Source organism: Lagopus muta, chromosome 4 (assembly GCF_023343835.1).
Source record: "Lagopus muta isolate bLagMut1 chromosome 4, bLagMut1 primary, whole genome shotgun sequence".
Taxonomy (NCBI): Eukaryota; Metazoa; Chordata; class Aves; order Galliformes; family Phasianidae; genus Lagopus; species Lagopus muta.
The window spans coordinates 1164365-1181561 of record NC_064436.1 but is presented as its reverse complement, the minus strand read 5'-3'; the positions used below and the strand labels follow the sequence as shown (position 1 = coordinate 1181561).

The window sequence follows — 17197 nt, the reverse complement described above, 5'->3', positions numbered from 1 at the left end:
AGAATACAACTTACGCATTTCTTCAACAACGTCTGGATCACATTCCCTGTATTTTTCTATTTCTGCCTTTAGCTGTTCTTTTTCCTGCCGGAGGGCGGCAAGTTCCTTCACCAGAGCTTCACGTTCTGCCTGAGGAGTCAAAGTATGTTGGGATACACATTAAGAATAAAAACAATACAATAACATGGCATAGAACATGTTTTAAAAAAAAAAAAAAAACTTAAAAGCTGTTTTCACTACTGCTTTCCATCAATTAACTAGTTCAGCATTTTATGCACACACAAAACTCTCAGCAATACTCAGTGATATTGAATACAAATTGGAAGGAAGAAAATGAAGATCAAAATGAAGATCAAAAGAACAATTTCCTACAGCCTTTGAACTCGGAGCAGTTTTACAACCACTCACTTTGCTCTTGTGCTTAACAGTTAAAGGACAAGCAGAAGCACTAATCTTGTGATTAAAGACAGTACTACAGAAAAAGCTGCCATCTACATTTCCACATATCTGAAATACCAACTACACATGAGTATTCTCATAACGTATTTTTCTCCTTGTTTGTTCCACGCTGTTTAAGAGAAGTGATCTCGAAAATATATTCAAATATTTATGTTGTGAGTGTATGCACTACTTTCCTCAGATTTTCTACTTATTAATAATAATTTGAAGACTCAACACGAACACTTCCACAGCCAACTCAGCATAGATTTCTACTTTAGCCTGTACTTACAGCCAGCCTCTGCACCTGGCTGAGAACCAGGATATTCAAAGAACTCCTGCGAGGGCACCGAGTGGCCTCAAATAGCTAGGCAACACCAGATAAAAACCTGACAATTTACAATCCCCGCAGCAGCCTAACAGCTTGAGGTACTATCAAACTCCAGCATTCCCAGTACTTCTGCCAACAGCCTGAATTCAGCCCATCCTGCAAAAGCAGAATGGAAATCAAAGGCTTCCAGATGCTGGGGGGACATGGAGGCCAGCTGCTTGGAGACCAACAGTGTGATCCAGATTTCTCAGGACTTTTTCCTGATGCTTAAGCTGGAACCGAAGTTTTGAAAGCATCAGCAGAACAGGATTTCCAAGACCAACAGACTCTTGCAACCAGGGCAGGCCATGTGGTAGGGAAGGCCAAGCCTCTAACAGTCCACCTGGAAACCTAACAGGCAGAACTCTATGTGAAACCTGCCTGTGTTTCACTGATTATGGTCAAACCAGAACGTCTCTGTAAAACATTTCAGATTCTAAGATATGGCACTTTCTCACAGAATTCCAACAAATTTTTTTACTGAATGTTCAAACCAGTTCATGCTGAGCACCTCAAAGCAAATCAGCAACTCACGACACCCTACAAAATTTCTCAAACACACTACTTCACACGCATATTAAATGTGAAGCCAAATGTTATTTAGCAGTGTGCTTTAAACAGCTTCAGCATGCTAAAAGCACCAATATTAGTTGACATCTCAGAATAATAATAAACCAAAAAATAAGATCCCCCAACACGTAAGTTCACAGTTACTTGATTAGGCAGTTCAGGAGCCACTGGAAAATTTGGCACATACACGAGAGCAGTTCAAGTTTAACTTGAAATTTCTTTAAATATGAAAAAGGCTAGACAATTAAACCCCAAGCTGTCATACTTGGAGCAGCTACTTATCACTACTTTCCTCATTAGTGCATGACCAGCTAAAGGACGATTCTAGCATTTAGGAGCATCTGATTTGTTTCTCTTCCTCACCTCCAGCACTTAGAAATCTCAACGGATTTCCAATGACTCATTACTACTTGCAAACTCTGAATACTTGGATCCCTTTTCCCTAATAGGTCACCCTCCCCCTGCAAACAACTTACAGTATTTTCACGTCCAATTTTTGATTTTTCAATGCCTTTTTGTAAAATCTCTTTCTTCTGACTGGTTTCTGCAAACTGATGAAGGAAACAAAAAATAAAATCAACCTATTTCAGTGACATACACATTTAACATACAAAACACATACATGCACACTTATAAAAGTCCATACATAAATAAAATACTTAAATAAACAGCATATAAACTTCTAAATATATATAATTTGTGTGATAAAAATAAACTCAAAATAAATACCCAAACACCCAAGCATAAGATCATGGCTCTGACCCACAGAGAAGAATTACAGGAAGCACGTGTTTAACTTCCATGCCACATAATCATGTTGCACGCTGCAGAAACCTTTTTCGTACCATAACCTGGCATGTCTATGCAAAGGCACTCACAACAGGAAGGCTTTGGACTAGATGATTTCTTTTCATCCTTTTCCAACTCTTTAATCTCTCCCATAGCCATTCCCTTACTGACTAGAAGCAGTGGCAATAGCTGCAGCAGCTCCACCTGCTCAGCTGCTGATACCAGCCTTCCCAAGGCTCAGGATGCCATTGGTGCTGCCCCAATCCTTTTAGTATATTGGTGCATAGAGTTCTCTATGGCTCAAAGGCATGGAAAGCCATGGCTCCTTCTGTGCAGCACTCAGAGTTAGACTTCCTTCAGGTCTGAAGCAGAGGCATCTTTCAGAGGAAGCCATATCTCACAGGGCCGGCACAGACATCACTCCAGAGGAATTACCATCAGGATAGATCTCTCCCCAATAGCCTGCTGCCCATGTTTAACCAAGTCCATCCTGTTCAGTTGCAAGTCTTGCAGGGACACTTTGGAAGCCCTTAAACTGCGCCGGATGTATGACGCATCCCCTGCTCCTCGGGGGCAGTACTCAGTGTTAGCTAGAGCTTTTTGAAATACAACATGAATGGGAATGCAAAAAAAAAGTCTTATAAACATTTTGTTTGGAAATTAGCTACTCCATTTGAAATCATTACCAAGAAAAAAAAGGTAGCATTCTTTGTAAGTACAAACTCTGGTTTAACTTGAAGATGTTCTGTGTATCAATCAGGTAGAAATCAGAACAGATTAATCACCAGTACGATGGAGGTGGCTGTCAAAGCCCTCATTTCATTCTTAAAAAGAAACCAAATTCCTACCCTGAGCCCTCCCCAGAAAAAGTCACACAACACCTCTGCTTCTACATTCTCATTCTTCTCATTACTGATCCCACTGAATGGAAGAGCATTCCTAGATACTTCTTGCAATTCTTAGCCTTGATAATTTAACCATATTCATATTCTTTTGCAACTGAATTGACAAGACTACAATGGCCTCTACATGAAAAATCATTTCTGCAGCATGGTCCTTTCCAGGCAGACTACATACAATCAGCTTGATTGCAAGAATTCAACCTGTTCGTACAGTGCAAACAGAGCTGGTTTGGAGCCACAGCCAATTTCTACCTAGACTCATGTTCAGTGTGTACATGTTCAGAAATACATCCATAAATGCATGAAAAAATATGATGCAGAGCTTATTGCCAAGTCTTAAGATACAGGACATGAAGGCAAATAAAGCTCCATAGTGGTGCTTTCTAAGGATTAGGCCCCAGCCCAACTTCAGTTAACTTGGTTCAGAGGGAAGATTCCTTTCTTCAAAACTGCTTCCTGCTCCTGGATAAAAGTGTTCATGGATGTGTGCACATACATGCAGATAAGGTCTGCTCTCAACAGCAATGCTTTACTTTGACTTCACTTTATATAGAGAAATCACTTTAAAATTACTACGATTTTGGGAAAAATATGCCCAGCTGTTTACTCACTGCTGTCAGTGTAAGTAACCACACAGGCAGCTTGGGATTCAGTATGTGGCTTGAAGTACACCAACATCTCAATTTTGGTGAAGAGTTGAACAACAGCACTCTTTCTGGGTTTCCCACAAAACTCGTATAAAATGAAGTGTGTTAGTATCCACATTATGCCTTACTAGATTGAAGCATACAGTTCAGCAGAGGATAGATAGCTAGGTGAAGTTTGTCATTTGTGAAGCCCAAGAAAAAAAATACCAGAGCACTCATCATTCAGTATCTCTGAAGAAAGAATTTAGCTGGAACTAAACTCACCTAGAAAACAGAGATGTCAAAGAGCTTGTATAGGTGTACATACTACACATGCAAAGAATAAGACAATGCTTTCTGGAACAGGGAGAACATAAAATCGTTCATTTATCTGTTTTCCATATTTATAAAGCTCTTTAGGAACATGTCTACATTCTCTAAGATGGAAACACAAATCTTTCAGATAGTTGCAATTAAATAACAAAAGCTGGTTACCAGCTTTTGGTCCTCTATATTCTAGGGCATTTAATTATGAAAGAGACAGTAATGATAAACACTGAGAAATTTCTTGGCCAGTTCTAGATTCTGACCTGCGTAATGTATAACGTTACCATGCCACAAGGTTAGAAGGCCTTCTTCTGACTAAAACCAATCAACTTTCATACAACTTTACTGAAGGTATTTTCTTTCTTACTATATGGAGTTCTTTTTATGTGTGTGTGTGTGTGTGTGTTCAAAAATGAGAATTTCAGAATTCTTTTTACAAAATAAAATAGCCTGTGTGTGTCAAAGCGGGTACTCCTATGGACAACAAAAGATGGGTATAAGGGAAGGAATTGTAGAAAGAGAAGAGAGATTGAAAAAGCAAACAAACAGGATGAGAATGTAAAGGGCAAAGAACAGATGGCCAGGGTCCATGCAAGGAATCTGTGACAATGGGAGAAACAGGAAGGCTTGGATAACAAGAACACTGCTGAAAATAACTGTACATGGAAGAAGGAAAGGGTGCTATCAAGGATAAAGAAGTCAGATAAATGAAGAATGAAGACAACTTATACATTATTTAACAGAGAGATAAGGGCAAATGGCAGGTGATAGGTTATTGTGCATTAAAAACAAACAAACAAACAAACAAAAAAAACACACAAAAAAATCCCCCACCAATTTGCAAATGCTGCATATGTAGGATAGCAAAAGAGCACATCTGGCCAAAGATGGTAAAACTCGCCTTCCCACTCACCAGCTCTAGAAAAGTCTGATTGCAAAGGAGCACTGTAGCAGGTAGAAGATTTCAGTCCTCGGAGCAATCCTGGGACATTTTTCAAGGGAACTGACAAATAATTTCAAGGAACATTAAGCACCCTGAGAGAAATCTGACTCCTGCCAATAGCTGTGGGTTTGATCTGGAGGATAAGCTACTTAATGCCTCCCCTCTAAGTTTCTTAAAAGAGATGTCGTCTGACACATGAACAACCTTCTGCCACAAGCGTAAGTGATCAGATGTGGAAAACAGTACAGACAGATCTATGCTTCTGGACTGGAAAGCCTTACATCTCCAACCTGTCTGTTCACACAGACCTCCTCAGAACCAGCACGTGTTAAAGCAAAGTACAAGAAAGCAGGAAAAATCCCACCTGGCAGAAAGCTATTTAAACAAAGAATGAGGGCAAACAACACTAAATCAGTCAAGAGAAAAAAAAAACATCTCTGAATAGTAATTACATCGTTTGCAAAACACAGAGGCAACATGCAAGAAGCTAACATCTGTGAAACAGAAGAGCTAAGTAGGAAACCATCCTGCTCATTTCATAGACGGCTGTGGTCAGCTGACTGCCCACTGGCCTGGTCCATTAATTCAGTCCCAAGTGCCCGGAGGGATGCTCATGCTTACTTTGCCAATGTCCTGCCATGCTCAGCTTGTGCAGCACTTTGTGCATGTTAAGTGCCACATAACTAAAATAACCATCTCTTCCAACCCTAGCCTGGGTGTGGTTTGTGCCAAGGAATAGAGATTAGATGTACTTAGGTAATTCATAATGTGTTTGTGCACACACTACTGTCAAGTTCCACTGTTGTAACTCAGTGATGTTCAATTGGAAGAGGAACGTTTAAACCTGACATGCGATTGCAGCAGATTTCAATTCGCTTCCTCCCCAAAATCTGTCTGATACTGCTCAAGCTCAACACTAGTCTTATTCTCCAGGATTTTAAAGCATCTCTAATCTGGTGTTGGCCATGCAAAGGCAGGTCCTTGCAGTGGACAAGGTCCAAACTGAGGTCTTACATGCTAACCATGAGCATTCACAGCTGCTACCCACTGCCATTATGTTCTTACAGAGCAATATCAGATGCACCATCTTCTTGCAGTCAGAGTACGTAACCAAAAATGGTATGAACAACTATTATTTTTGTGCAACCGACAAAACTGCAGCACTGCAGCAGAATTCAAGACATCCATTTTCTAATTGTTCATAACTTTCCTAAATTATTCATTTGAAGTTTGAAGCTTTCTATGTTTTTTTTCAGGCCGGAGGCAAGCACTGTGTGCTTTTAGCTTTAAGAAAAGCAGTTCAAGAGTTTTAAGGTGACATTTGTAGTTGAGGGGTATATTTCTTTCCTATGTTAAATCCATCTCACCGTTGAAAAAATTAAGTGGAATTGACAGAAGGCATACAGAGAAAGCACTTCAAAGCATTCCTCTAGATTATAATGATTTAAAAAAAAAAAAAAAAAAGACTGATAATGCAAAGATTAACAGCCAAAGAACAATGTGAACATATTGAAAACAGACCTGCTGTGTTAAAAGAAAGGCACAGAGTTCCACTAAAGGAAATCACTCAGCAATTGCTGTTGACTGAAACAGCAAAGCTTAAGAATAAAAAGGCACATCAATGCGCAAAATTGTTTCCTAAAATATTGCACAAAGCAAACACGCAACTGCTTTTTACATACTCACTTGCCAGGGTCTCCAAACACACAGAAGTAAACATCAAGCTGGCTGGTCATACCAGCGTGCTTGTGGCACAGCAGAGCACCCATTCAGCGGCAATACCGACACTCTGCTCTCAGGTCGCATGCGCACCGTTTGTGCAATGCCACTTTGCACCCATCCCACACAGCGAACCAGGCTGCAGCAGCAGCACATCCCAGGTTTGCTGGGGCTTCAGTATTGTTTTGCAGCTCTGGTGAAACACATTGAAAGTACACGCTTGCTACCTAAATACAACCAAACAACCTTTTTTTTTTTCTTCCTTTTTCTTCTTTTTTTTAATCTTTAAAAAAGATTTCTGTGGAAAGGAGGGAAAATTGAATGTGTAATGTCCTACCCTGAGTCATTACAAGTTACTTGAGCAACACGAGGCAGCAAATCACATTTGCTGCAGAACTCAGAGCATGAGAGATGCACCTGGGAGACAGTCATAGTTAAAGAAATACAGGCAAGAACAAGAGCAGAGATGAAAACCATACAGAGTAAGAACATTTAACCCAGGAATCAAAGAATAGACAGCAGGGTTTTTACAGCAAGAGAACATCATAAAAAGGATTGGCAGCAGATTGTAGAAAAAAAGAGAAGACAGCCCACCGTATTTCTGTACTCAAAAAGTATTTTTTCTTAAACCTTGCATTATTGGTATATACTGTAGGTGTGGAGAAATTTTCAGTATAAGAACTCTCTTCTCTTAATGCACATTACAAATTTGATCATACAAGATTACCTCAATGCTACCACTGAATGAATCAGTTCAAAAAAATTGGGAATAAATATCACTTTCTAGAGAAAAAGCAGACCCCAAGCCCCAAAAGAAGTTATATATGCTATTTAAAATGAAAGGCTGAAGCATGGATTTTTCTGGTAAAGAACACTTTTTCTAAAATATCATGATATTGTGTCTGTAACTTATAATGAGCTATAATGAGTGGGTACTCTTTTTTTTTTTTTTTAATTTGGATTGTATCTTATGTCAGTGACTAAAAACAGTACGAGAAACTCAAGTTAAGTTACCATATTTTTGGAGATTTAACCAAATGAAGCTTCAACTCACCATACAATTGGCTGATGAAGCACTATAATGATTAAAAAAATAAAAAATAAAAATAAAATAAAATTCTAAAGTTAGATCTGTGTTCTCATAAGCAATGCTTACATGTTTTGCACTAGTATTCATGCAGGTAATACAGGTATTCTCGTCACTCCCACAAACATAACTTTCAAAATTAAATTTAGGCCTATAATCCTGACTTACACATGAGATTGAAACATCCCATGGCAAGTCAGGTATGGCTCTCTCTCAGAAAGCCCCACTGAGTATGAGAAGAGCCCTTCCCATGCTCGCTTCTGCATAAGGAAAGCTGAACGGATTGGAACCTGCAATCATTTGTGTATAAATCTTACATTGCTAACTGCAGCTCTTTAAAAGGTCATTCGTGTGGAGTAAACCACTGTATATTTAACGATTCTTAATTCAGTCTTGTTTCCACTTAGATCCATCTATATTTGCCTTAACTGTTAATGGTTACTCAGAGATGTTTTGCCACAAGCTTCTGTTTTTTGTGTTATTCATTTGCAGTGCCATTTGGTAAGCAACAGAATAAAACAACACCTATGCATGAACCAGAAAAAAAACTAAAAATGTCAACATGAAGGATGCTTGTTACTATTCATAAGAGTATTTACAAAGCCTACAAAGTCCAAAGCGGTAGTAAGCAAGTCTGTTCAAAGTAGACAGAACACTGACAAGTATTTTCCCTCGGTAAGAAAGGGTAAGAAAGAAAAAATATTCTAAATTGTCCTTGAAGAGCTTTTAAACCTTGCTATCCTAACCAGCTGGGCCCTACACTGACAAGGTCTGCAGGGTCTATGCACAGAGTCCAAGTCAAAACACAATATTCATCTCATATTCCCCAAACTCAAGTCCTGCCCAAAGATTACAAAAAATAATTCAAACCATTACTCCGTAAACTTTTAAAGAGCCCAAATTCTACCTTGAGATATTAACAGCAACATAGGTTATCAAATTCCAGAGTTTTGACAGCACTCTTTCATATTCACTCTTTATGCCAATTTCCTATTTTTCAAGCAACGTTCAGACAGATAACCAAGTCATCTCCAATTCCAGATACAATGAATGCTCTCTGATGGAATTACGGTGTGCTCAGTGATATCTGCACAACTGTGACAAGAAAGACTTCCTGCTTCAAACTGACTTCACGCATTCTGATTCTGCACTCCGGTGAATAAGTCGGTTCTGTTTCATTCCCTCCAGAACAACAAATGCTATGAAGTGAGACTTAAGTGTACCCTAGTATTTTTATTTCTGCATGGATACCAAATTTCTGAATTAAATATTAATCAAATGACAAGAATTTAAGGTCAGAGTTCCAATTAATTAAGATCACATCTCACGCCTCCATCAAACCCAGCTTTGAGAGGCAGTATTGCAGCTGCCTTATCCCCAGGCTGGATGCTCTTGGCTTTGCAAAAGAGGTGAATTTGCATGCTTGCCAAACAGCAAGGAACTTTTCCAGGATGTGCCAATGTACTGCTCTGCCTCTCACCCTGGCCGTGGCCACCGTGTGTCTCGACTGGACATGAAGGCAAAAGGCTGCATCTCTGCCAGATTTGACAGGCTTTTTGGGAAGGGTGCTCCACATTTACTTCCAATTTCTTCACAGTTCAGATCAACAGTTTCACTGAAGTAAGAGGATCAGGACTACATATCTGCAGCCAGCACACAAGCCTCTTCAGAAAGGAAAGGTAAATGGTCTGATGACATTACCTTTAAAAAAAAAAAAATCATAGTAGTAGTATTTTTCCTTTATTATACCAGAATGAATATATATATATCAGGGCATAGTAACAACATTTCTTTTCAATAGGGCAACATTCTTCCTTCAAACCTATTTTATAATCGTTACAGTTACTACAGAGCCAGCTTTAAATAAAAAAAATAAAAGGTCTTAAATCATAATAAGCCAGTTTTAGCTTATGCTCATCAAGGGGGTGGGAAAGGAAAACCTACACCTCACACTTGCCATCAGTCTAGCTCTATATTAACAGGCAGAAAAAGGAAAAGCATGAAATTCTGCTAATGAGCACCAAATTATGAGGTTGCTTAATTCTAAAAGAAGCCTCCAGAGCACCATATTTTTAGAAGTCTGCCATGACAGCAGTAACTAAGCATAATCTCCAGGGCTTTGTAGCATGCCATTAAGCATAATCCAGAAAGTTCTAATGAATTACAGCATTAGAAGAGTATTTTCTGCTAGACATTTTAAGACTTAATAAATTCAGAATCATTTCAAGACATAAAAATTTTGAAAGTGCAAGATACAAACAGGTAGCAAAAAACCTGAAATGCTTCAAATAAAGTTTATTAGCATCTTCCAGGAGACCCATTCAGGGAAACTATGGTACAGAATCAGCAAATCAATTAGCACAGCCATAATCAATATATTGCCATGTAAACAATGCAGATTCTCAGCCATTTGCATTTTGGATACTACAGCTCCCACTGGATAATATGCAGATGTAAGCTAGACACACTACACCAGCTCCACAGCTGGATGCTTCTTGATGTGTCTCGTCCTTAATTTCAAAGAAAACATATAGGTCTGTGAAACCCTCAAGCTGAAAACAAGGGAAGTCGTTCTAATTGGCTCTGTTGGGACAGCCGTTACTACTAAGAAAAAAAAACAAACCAGTAATGCAAGCCAGAAGGGAGCAGAATCGTCCAGAGGGGCTGAGACTGCAGACTGTCACAGTGGCTGGGCCAGTGCAAGGAAGGATAAAAAAAATAAGTAAGTAGAAAGCTAAATTAGATACCCTGAAATATGAGGAGGAAAGAAAACTCAGCATGCATATGGAAAGACTACCAGAACTGCTTAGTCAGCACGTTGGGATCCTGCATATATATTGTAATGGGCATTAAAGAGACAACGAGACTTATTTTTCTGGAAAGAGACAAATAGTACACATTCTGCAACCCAGTAAAACAAAATTATGAGCACACATATTACAGAAAAACATCTAGATAAGTAATTCCTAACATAAGTCACGTGTATTAGTTGCAAAAGTACCAAAGCAAATCCCTGGTGAACCTCAGCTCAGCACTGAGGCCTCCAAGCCAGCCAACTCTGAGCACTTGTATATCATGCAGCCAGGAACCCATCTCATATCTGCGTGAAGGCACACGGACAACCCATCAGCACTCAGGACAAGGAGGCAGCTTCTCAGACCAAAAGAATCATACAACAGCTTCGGTTGGAAAGGACCCCGAGGATCATCACGTTCCAACAGCCCTGCCACAGACAGGGCCACCAACCTCCAGATCTGGTACAAGACCAGGTCACCCAGGGCCCCATCCAACCTGGTGTCGAACTCCTGCAGGGACGGAGCATCCACAGCCTCTCTGTGCAGCCTGATCCAGCACCTCACTACTCTCTCTGTAAAGAACTTCCCTCTGACATCCAAGCAGGTGAGCAGCAGAAGTTTATTGGCTTCAGCCAACAGCCAGCCTCAAGCAGTTGCTGTCCAACAGCCTTCCATGCAGTAACCCAGACAGTGTTTGAGCAAGAGACATACGTCCATCTAAAAGGGATAGAAGTAAACTCATCTGTATCTTGAAAAAATATCTGATGATGTTTAGTACTCTTTTTTTTTTTCTGTGCGTATTCTGAACAAATAAGGTTATCCCTTTTAGCTGTTATCAAATACAGTCCAGGAGGCCTTGAGCCACATTACTCACCAATTGCATTCCTAACAACTGCACCTCCTAATATAGCATTCTCCAAGCCTTATTTTTTTAAAAAAAAATCAATATTGTAAATGAAGTAAATGCTTTCTCATTTTATATTTCAGTGTTCCTAAGTACAAACAATCCAGTAAATGCAAAGTGACTACTTCAACAAGTTCATTCCCAAAGAACTTTTTTTTTTTTTTTTTTAAAGAAAGCTAACTGCCAGGGAGTCAGGATGTATTAATTTCTCAATTCTTCCTTTGGCTCAATACATGAGTAGTGGAAAATGAAAATCCCTCCTCTTACCAACCCCAGGGAACAAAACTTCACCTACTCTCTTCCATCTCAGCTAATGCTTGCCCAACACAATGCTGACTGGGAGAAATTAAGAGGTCAGAAACTTGTCCCCCATCTCTGCTGATCATGCAAAACGGTGTAAAAGCCGCAAAACAGTGTAAAAAAGTCCATCCCTTATCCTCCTTTGAAAAGAGTAACCAAAATCTTTGCTGCAATATAAGGTGATGCCATCTCAGCCCCAGCAGGAGTGGCAGCAATAACAGCATGCTGTTAAACTTGGCCTCACAAAGCCCAGCAACATCACGAGAAACAAGGTAAATTGCAACAGGCAATAAACCAGTGAAATGAACTGTTCTGAGCTGACGAGTAAAATGAACCATCACAAAACCATCCTGAGAAAAGACTGTAAAATGTTTGCTTCCCCACGCTACTGAATTACAGTACTTGCAGTTTTGCCAACAGTTACACTGACAAAAGAAAGACCTCCACTGAAAAAAAAAATGCAAACAGGCATGAATTCACCTTACCTGAACCAGACAATACCATTGTCAGGCAGCAGAATCACCCATAGGAGATGATCTTCCTGCTTATACTGCATAGATCATGGTCCTCATTAGTAGACCTACTAGCAATTTTGACTCCTTGAGCTATGGAGGACAAAAAAATTCAACAGAAGCCACACAAAGCAAAGATATTTGAGGTCCCTGCTTTTCAGCAAAACAGGAAAACCCAACACTTGGTTACCAAGCAGCACTAACTTCATGAATCAGCACAGAACTTGCCATGTGTGTCAGTACAGGGGGTTGAACCCCTTCTTCAAACACCTGCCCCATCAAAGCAAATTGAAAAGCAAAAAAGAACACAAAAACAGCTATGCCAAAAGAAGTAACTTCAACTCAATCAGTGTCTTTAATTTCCGTATGTCTGCACAAGGGGATCTCACTGAAGAGGTAACAAGAGGAAACTGGATTTAGAAACCCTTCAGGAAATCTTCCAAGAAGCTAGTAAAGTAGCAGATCGAAAGAACAGCAGTGTGGGAACAGAAGACATCTTGCTCTTTTGCAGAAGATCATGACAATTTGTTCTTCTCTCCTAATAAAAGTGCAATATTGGATTGCAAAAGTGCTCCCTAATTAAGCTATCAAGAACAGATGTGAAGGAACAACAGTGATGGGTAGAAACCACAGCCACATTTACTAGGGATATCCATTTCACACCTCTCATAGCTTCTAGATCATTACCACATGATGGCCTACACTATGTACGACACTTGAAAGCATATGGAGCCTAATTATTTAGATGAAGTCCTTAAATGATCTTGTTCATCATGAATAGCAGCAAGTGGCAAAAAAGTTTCTTTACGCCCCAGGAAACCTGGATTCCAAAACTCTTCCAAGGTATTGTCAAGATAAAAAGAAAGAATGTCCCACCACATTTCTCAAATGTTTCCTACAGCAAACTGCACCATGCATATGTGCATGTGCACGTACCCATGCGTAAGAGCAAGCGATATGAGCAGGAGTGACAATAGGGTATAAGAATTAAACAAGTCCATTCAGTCCTTAAAGCAGATTTACCTGAGTCTGTAATTCTTCTAATTTACGCTTCCTGGCATGCAGAGCTTTACTTGGGAAAGCCCAGAAGTAATTGGAAGTTCCGATTCTGTCAGTGTCCACCATGCCGTCATCAACTAAGCTTTGCAGAACCTCTTTGACCGACATGGAAGCTAATAGAAGCAAAAGTATGAGATTAGATCTGCATAGCACCTCCTTAGAACCACGGAGAACTATTAATATTGTAAGACATCATCTACAACCATCTGTCTGAATACTTCAGTACAGTGTTAGCTAGGAAGACGCTATGCTTAATGCGCCACTTCAAAAACAAATCCCTCTGAAATCAGTGGCTTCAACATAAAGGCTGCTGCTCCTTAGCACTGTCTGCTACAAGATGTTTGTAAACTGCTCACAACCATCATAAAATGTACATGTGCATTACAGCACAGTGTCATAACAAACTCATGAAAAGTTGTCCTGCAACCTTAACTATAATATCCATTAACCTACAATTGCTTAATTAGGAATGTAATTGCATTTCTCTTTGCAGCGCTTACCAAAGCATTAAATAGCAGCAGGGGCATGAAGGCCACCTCCCTACTGGCTCACAAGGGGTAGATTTGACATTTGGTTACATTCAGTTCCAATACAGAAAGTACTTGTAACATCAGATATGTGTAATAACTGTTTCTTCATTTTCTACCAAACATGGGTACAATCCAGCATTTAAAAAAATACACCAGTTCAACAAGCAAAGGATTAGACAGAATCATCCACAAGCATGGCAAATTTAAATACCTTCAAGATATGAGTTTTCAGTGTCTGACATCCAATTTCAAGCCTAAAGGAGATCCCTGACCTGAAACACCCCATCTTCTGGAAGATATAGGCTGGACGCCAGTGTAGAGGTACTTCCATAGACTGAGTTTTTCTTTCCAGAAGAACCCAGACTCTACTGATGTAGCTAAATGCTCATTCCCATACATTCATACATTCCCAGGCAGGATGAATCTGGACTCTTCAAAGGTACAAATGGTGTTAGAAACTCCATCTATTAAAACATGAAATTCCTTTGCTTCCATTGTTTTGCATTTTTTTCCTACAAATTGCAACTAAATGTATGCAAGAGGTATTTTGACAAACCAATCAAGACAGCATCATAGTTCTGGAGATGATGTTCAGCATCTCTGCAGGCTGCTGATATAACCTGAATCTTTCAACATGCCCATGTTTTTTTCCACAAACTTGTGTATTCCTTACTGTCATAGTGCCATGATGACATGCTCATCAAGGACAGTGGCAACTGCACAAACACTGCACAAACACAAAGGAAAACAGAATGAAGAACACACAATGCAACTCAACAGTGTGAAGATAAATCATCTTAGACCTAATCCAAAACCAGTGGATTTTTTTTTTTCTTTCACTGAAAAGACTTCTCCTTTATCCAGCCATTCTGTTCTTCAGCAGAACAATGGAATTTTAAGATATGTGTGACATTACAGACATATCTGCGTATCCCCCATTCTCTGAGTACACACAATGATTTCACAGAATGAGAGCTCCTGGAAGGTAAGCCTCAGAACCTGTGAAAAATTCCATCCCAAGTTTTAGTGGTTAACTTGAAGTTTGTTGTGACATGTCAGCAATCTCTCATTTTAGCAGTGCCATCGTATTTGAGTGGCAAACATGAGCAAATTGAAATAGGAATATTCTCTTGATGTTACTGTTTATGCTGTGTTCCTGCTATTGGCCACTGTATGCCATTCTAATTATTTTCCCCTTACTATTAAAATCACAAGCCTATAATTTTATAGGCAGGAAAATTTATACTGTTTGACTGGTTCCAAAAATCATTAGTGACAAAAAATAAATAATTTGTGCAAACACTTACTAATCCCTTTGTCTTTTGAAGCAATCTTCTCTATATCCTTCAACTGGAATACATCTTTCTGCATAAAACATAAAGGACACTTCAGCTCCAAACGAAAGCTCTGCTCAGCCCATGCAGCTTTTACACTACATTAATGCCAACAGAAGCAATTAGGAAAACTCTGTATGTTTATATTTTGCTGGAGAAATATGCTGTATATCTCTCAGTAGAATTAGAACACTCTGAGAAATGAGAAAAAGGACTATTATCTCAAGGACACCAAAGAAAAGAGCAGTGCTTCTGACTATAACATCACAGAATTTTGTCTAAAGTTAGTGTAAACCCTTTGGGCACACTGTGCCAAGGTTAAGCTGCCAGTGCTGGATGCACTGCTTTGCTCAAATACTCAAGGGCCACAATAAATATTGTAATAGGTGAGACACTGTGTTTTATGCACATCAACAGTATATCCGTAGCTCTGCTTTTGGATCTCCAGGTTTCCTCCCTCCATCTGTGCTTTTTAATGAAAATGCTGGGATTTCTCCCACCTTCGAAACTTCATGTAACAGACTCGGCACACAAAGATGTGGCTCCAAGAAGAAGGAGCACACTGAGAAGCTTCACACCTCCATCAAGAAGCCACCTGAGCTGATGCTGCATGAAACCAGTGCTGTAATTTATAAAGTGGTGACACAGGGCATGGAGGAGAAGCACAGCTGGAGCTGTGCAGTGCCTCTACAACAACGCCCTCATAGGACCAGTCTTCCCACCAAGCATAAACTCAGGGCAACTCTCCGCAAGACACTTACTGTCTCAAAAAAGATCTCCATCATGCGAGCTCTCTTCTCCTCAAAGCTCAGTCCTTTTTTCTTGGACTAGAACAAGAGAAAAACAAACAAACATATTCTATCGCTTGCAGAATAACGCTTGCTGGGAATTCCTCCCCCATCAGCTCTAAGTTAGCTGTGCCCCCTTACAGAGCCTTACTGCCAAGCCCGGCTCCCACAGGGCTGGCTGCACCCAGCCACAGCCGCTGCAGCGCAGCGAGCCCGAGTTCCCAGCCTGCACCTTCATCGCACCTAACCCAGCTCCAGTCCCAGTTTCTGGGCTTATCCAGCCGACTGCCTTGCCTTACTGGCTTAGAAGCACGTCCGGATCCCTATTCTCAGCAACAGTATTTAGAACCAGTCTTAGATTTCGTGTTCTAGATACACTGCTGGGAAAGGCGGTGAAGCACCTTCACTCGTACAGCTTTCTAAAGCTCATGGCGCTGCGCGCGCCGGCTCAACAGGAAACCAGCAGCGCCGCGCGGAGCACCGCCGCATTCTCCGCCGTAATGGCCGCCGGGCCCGGGCGCGGGTCCGCTCCTGCGAGCTCGTGCCCGGCCCTCTCTACCGGCTGCGCTAACAGAGCTCAGGGGAGAGCGCCCGACCCCACCGCCGCCCCGCTTACCATCGTGGCCTCCAGGGTGGGTTTGATTTCGGCGCCACAAGGAGGAGAAAGGCCGCCTGCGCGGCTCCGGCGCCACCTGGCGTCACCGGAGAGCGAGCGGCCGGCGGCCGGCGGCGTGTTGGCGGGGAAATGGGCCTCCGGACGCCGGGCTCTGCTGCCCGCTGCTCAGCGGGGCTGCGCGTCTCAGCTCAGCGTTGTGGTGGGGCCTATCCACCTTTCGGACACTCTCATTGTATTTGATCTATTTGCTTGAGTTCTAATTATATTGTATTATGGTGTGCTGTCTTGCATTCCAATACCGTATTTAGTAAGCTAGTTTGTTTCTCCTCAGATTGTTGCTGCTGTTTTTCGTTATTTCGGGGTCCCCTGTCCCCCTTTTCTGGAGGCATGGATTTTGCGAAATTCCTCACGGAACCGGGCCAAACCAGCCCATAAAATTCTTGGTGGAGAATGCAGGCAAAAGCTGCTTTTTAGCTTTTTAGAATGAATCTCTCTGTGCAGTCGGAGAGCTTTGTTGGGAAAGTTTATCTCTTTCACAGGTGCTCACTGAAAACTTGACCTTAAAAGTCCAGGCAGACTGCCAGTGTT

General features: G+C 40.8%; 1 protein-coding gene across 6 annotated transcripts in view; it reads right to left on the bottom strand.

Annotated features, from left to right (window-relative positions):
- The window catches only part of MND1 (meiotic nuclear divisions 1), a 34666-nt gene extending 17477 nt beyond the window's left edge, over window positions 1-17189 (bottom strand). Inside the window, exons 1-7 of one of the 6 annotated variants that reach the window (XM_048941654.1) lie at window positions 16610-16756; window positions 15967-16032; window positions 15179-15236; window positions 14545-14598; window positions 13306-13454; window positions 1855-1929; window positions 15-129 (exon numbers count right to left, since the gene is read on the bottom strand). In XM_048941654.1, coding sequence (XP_048797611.1) covers window positions 15-129; window positions 1855-1929; window positions 13306-13454; window positions 14545-14598; window positions 15179-15236; window positions 15967-16032; window positions 16610-16612 — 520 coding nt within the window. In that variant the 5' untranslated portion in view covers window positions 16613-16756. The other 5 variants (XM_048941652.1, XM_048941649.1, XM_048941651.1 and 2 more) reach the window with 5 other exon arrangements.
- Between the last annotated feature and the right edge of the window lie 8 nt (window positions 17190-17197).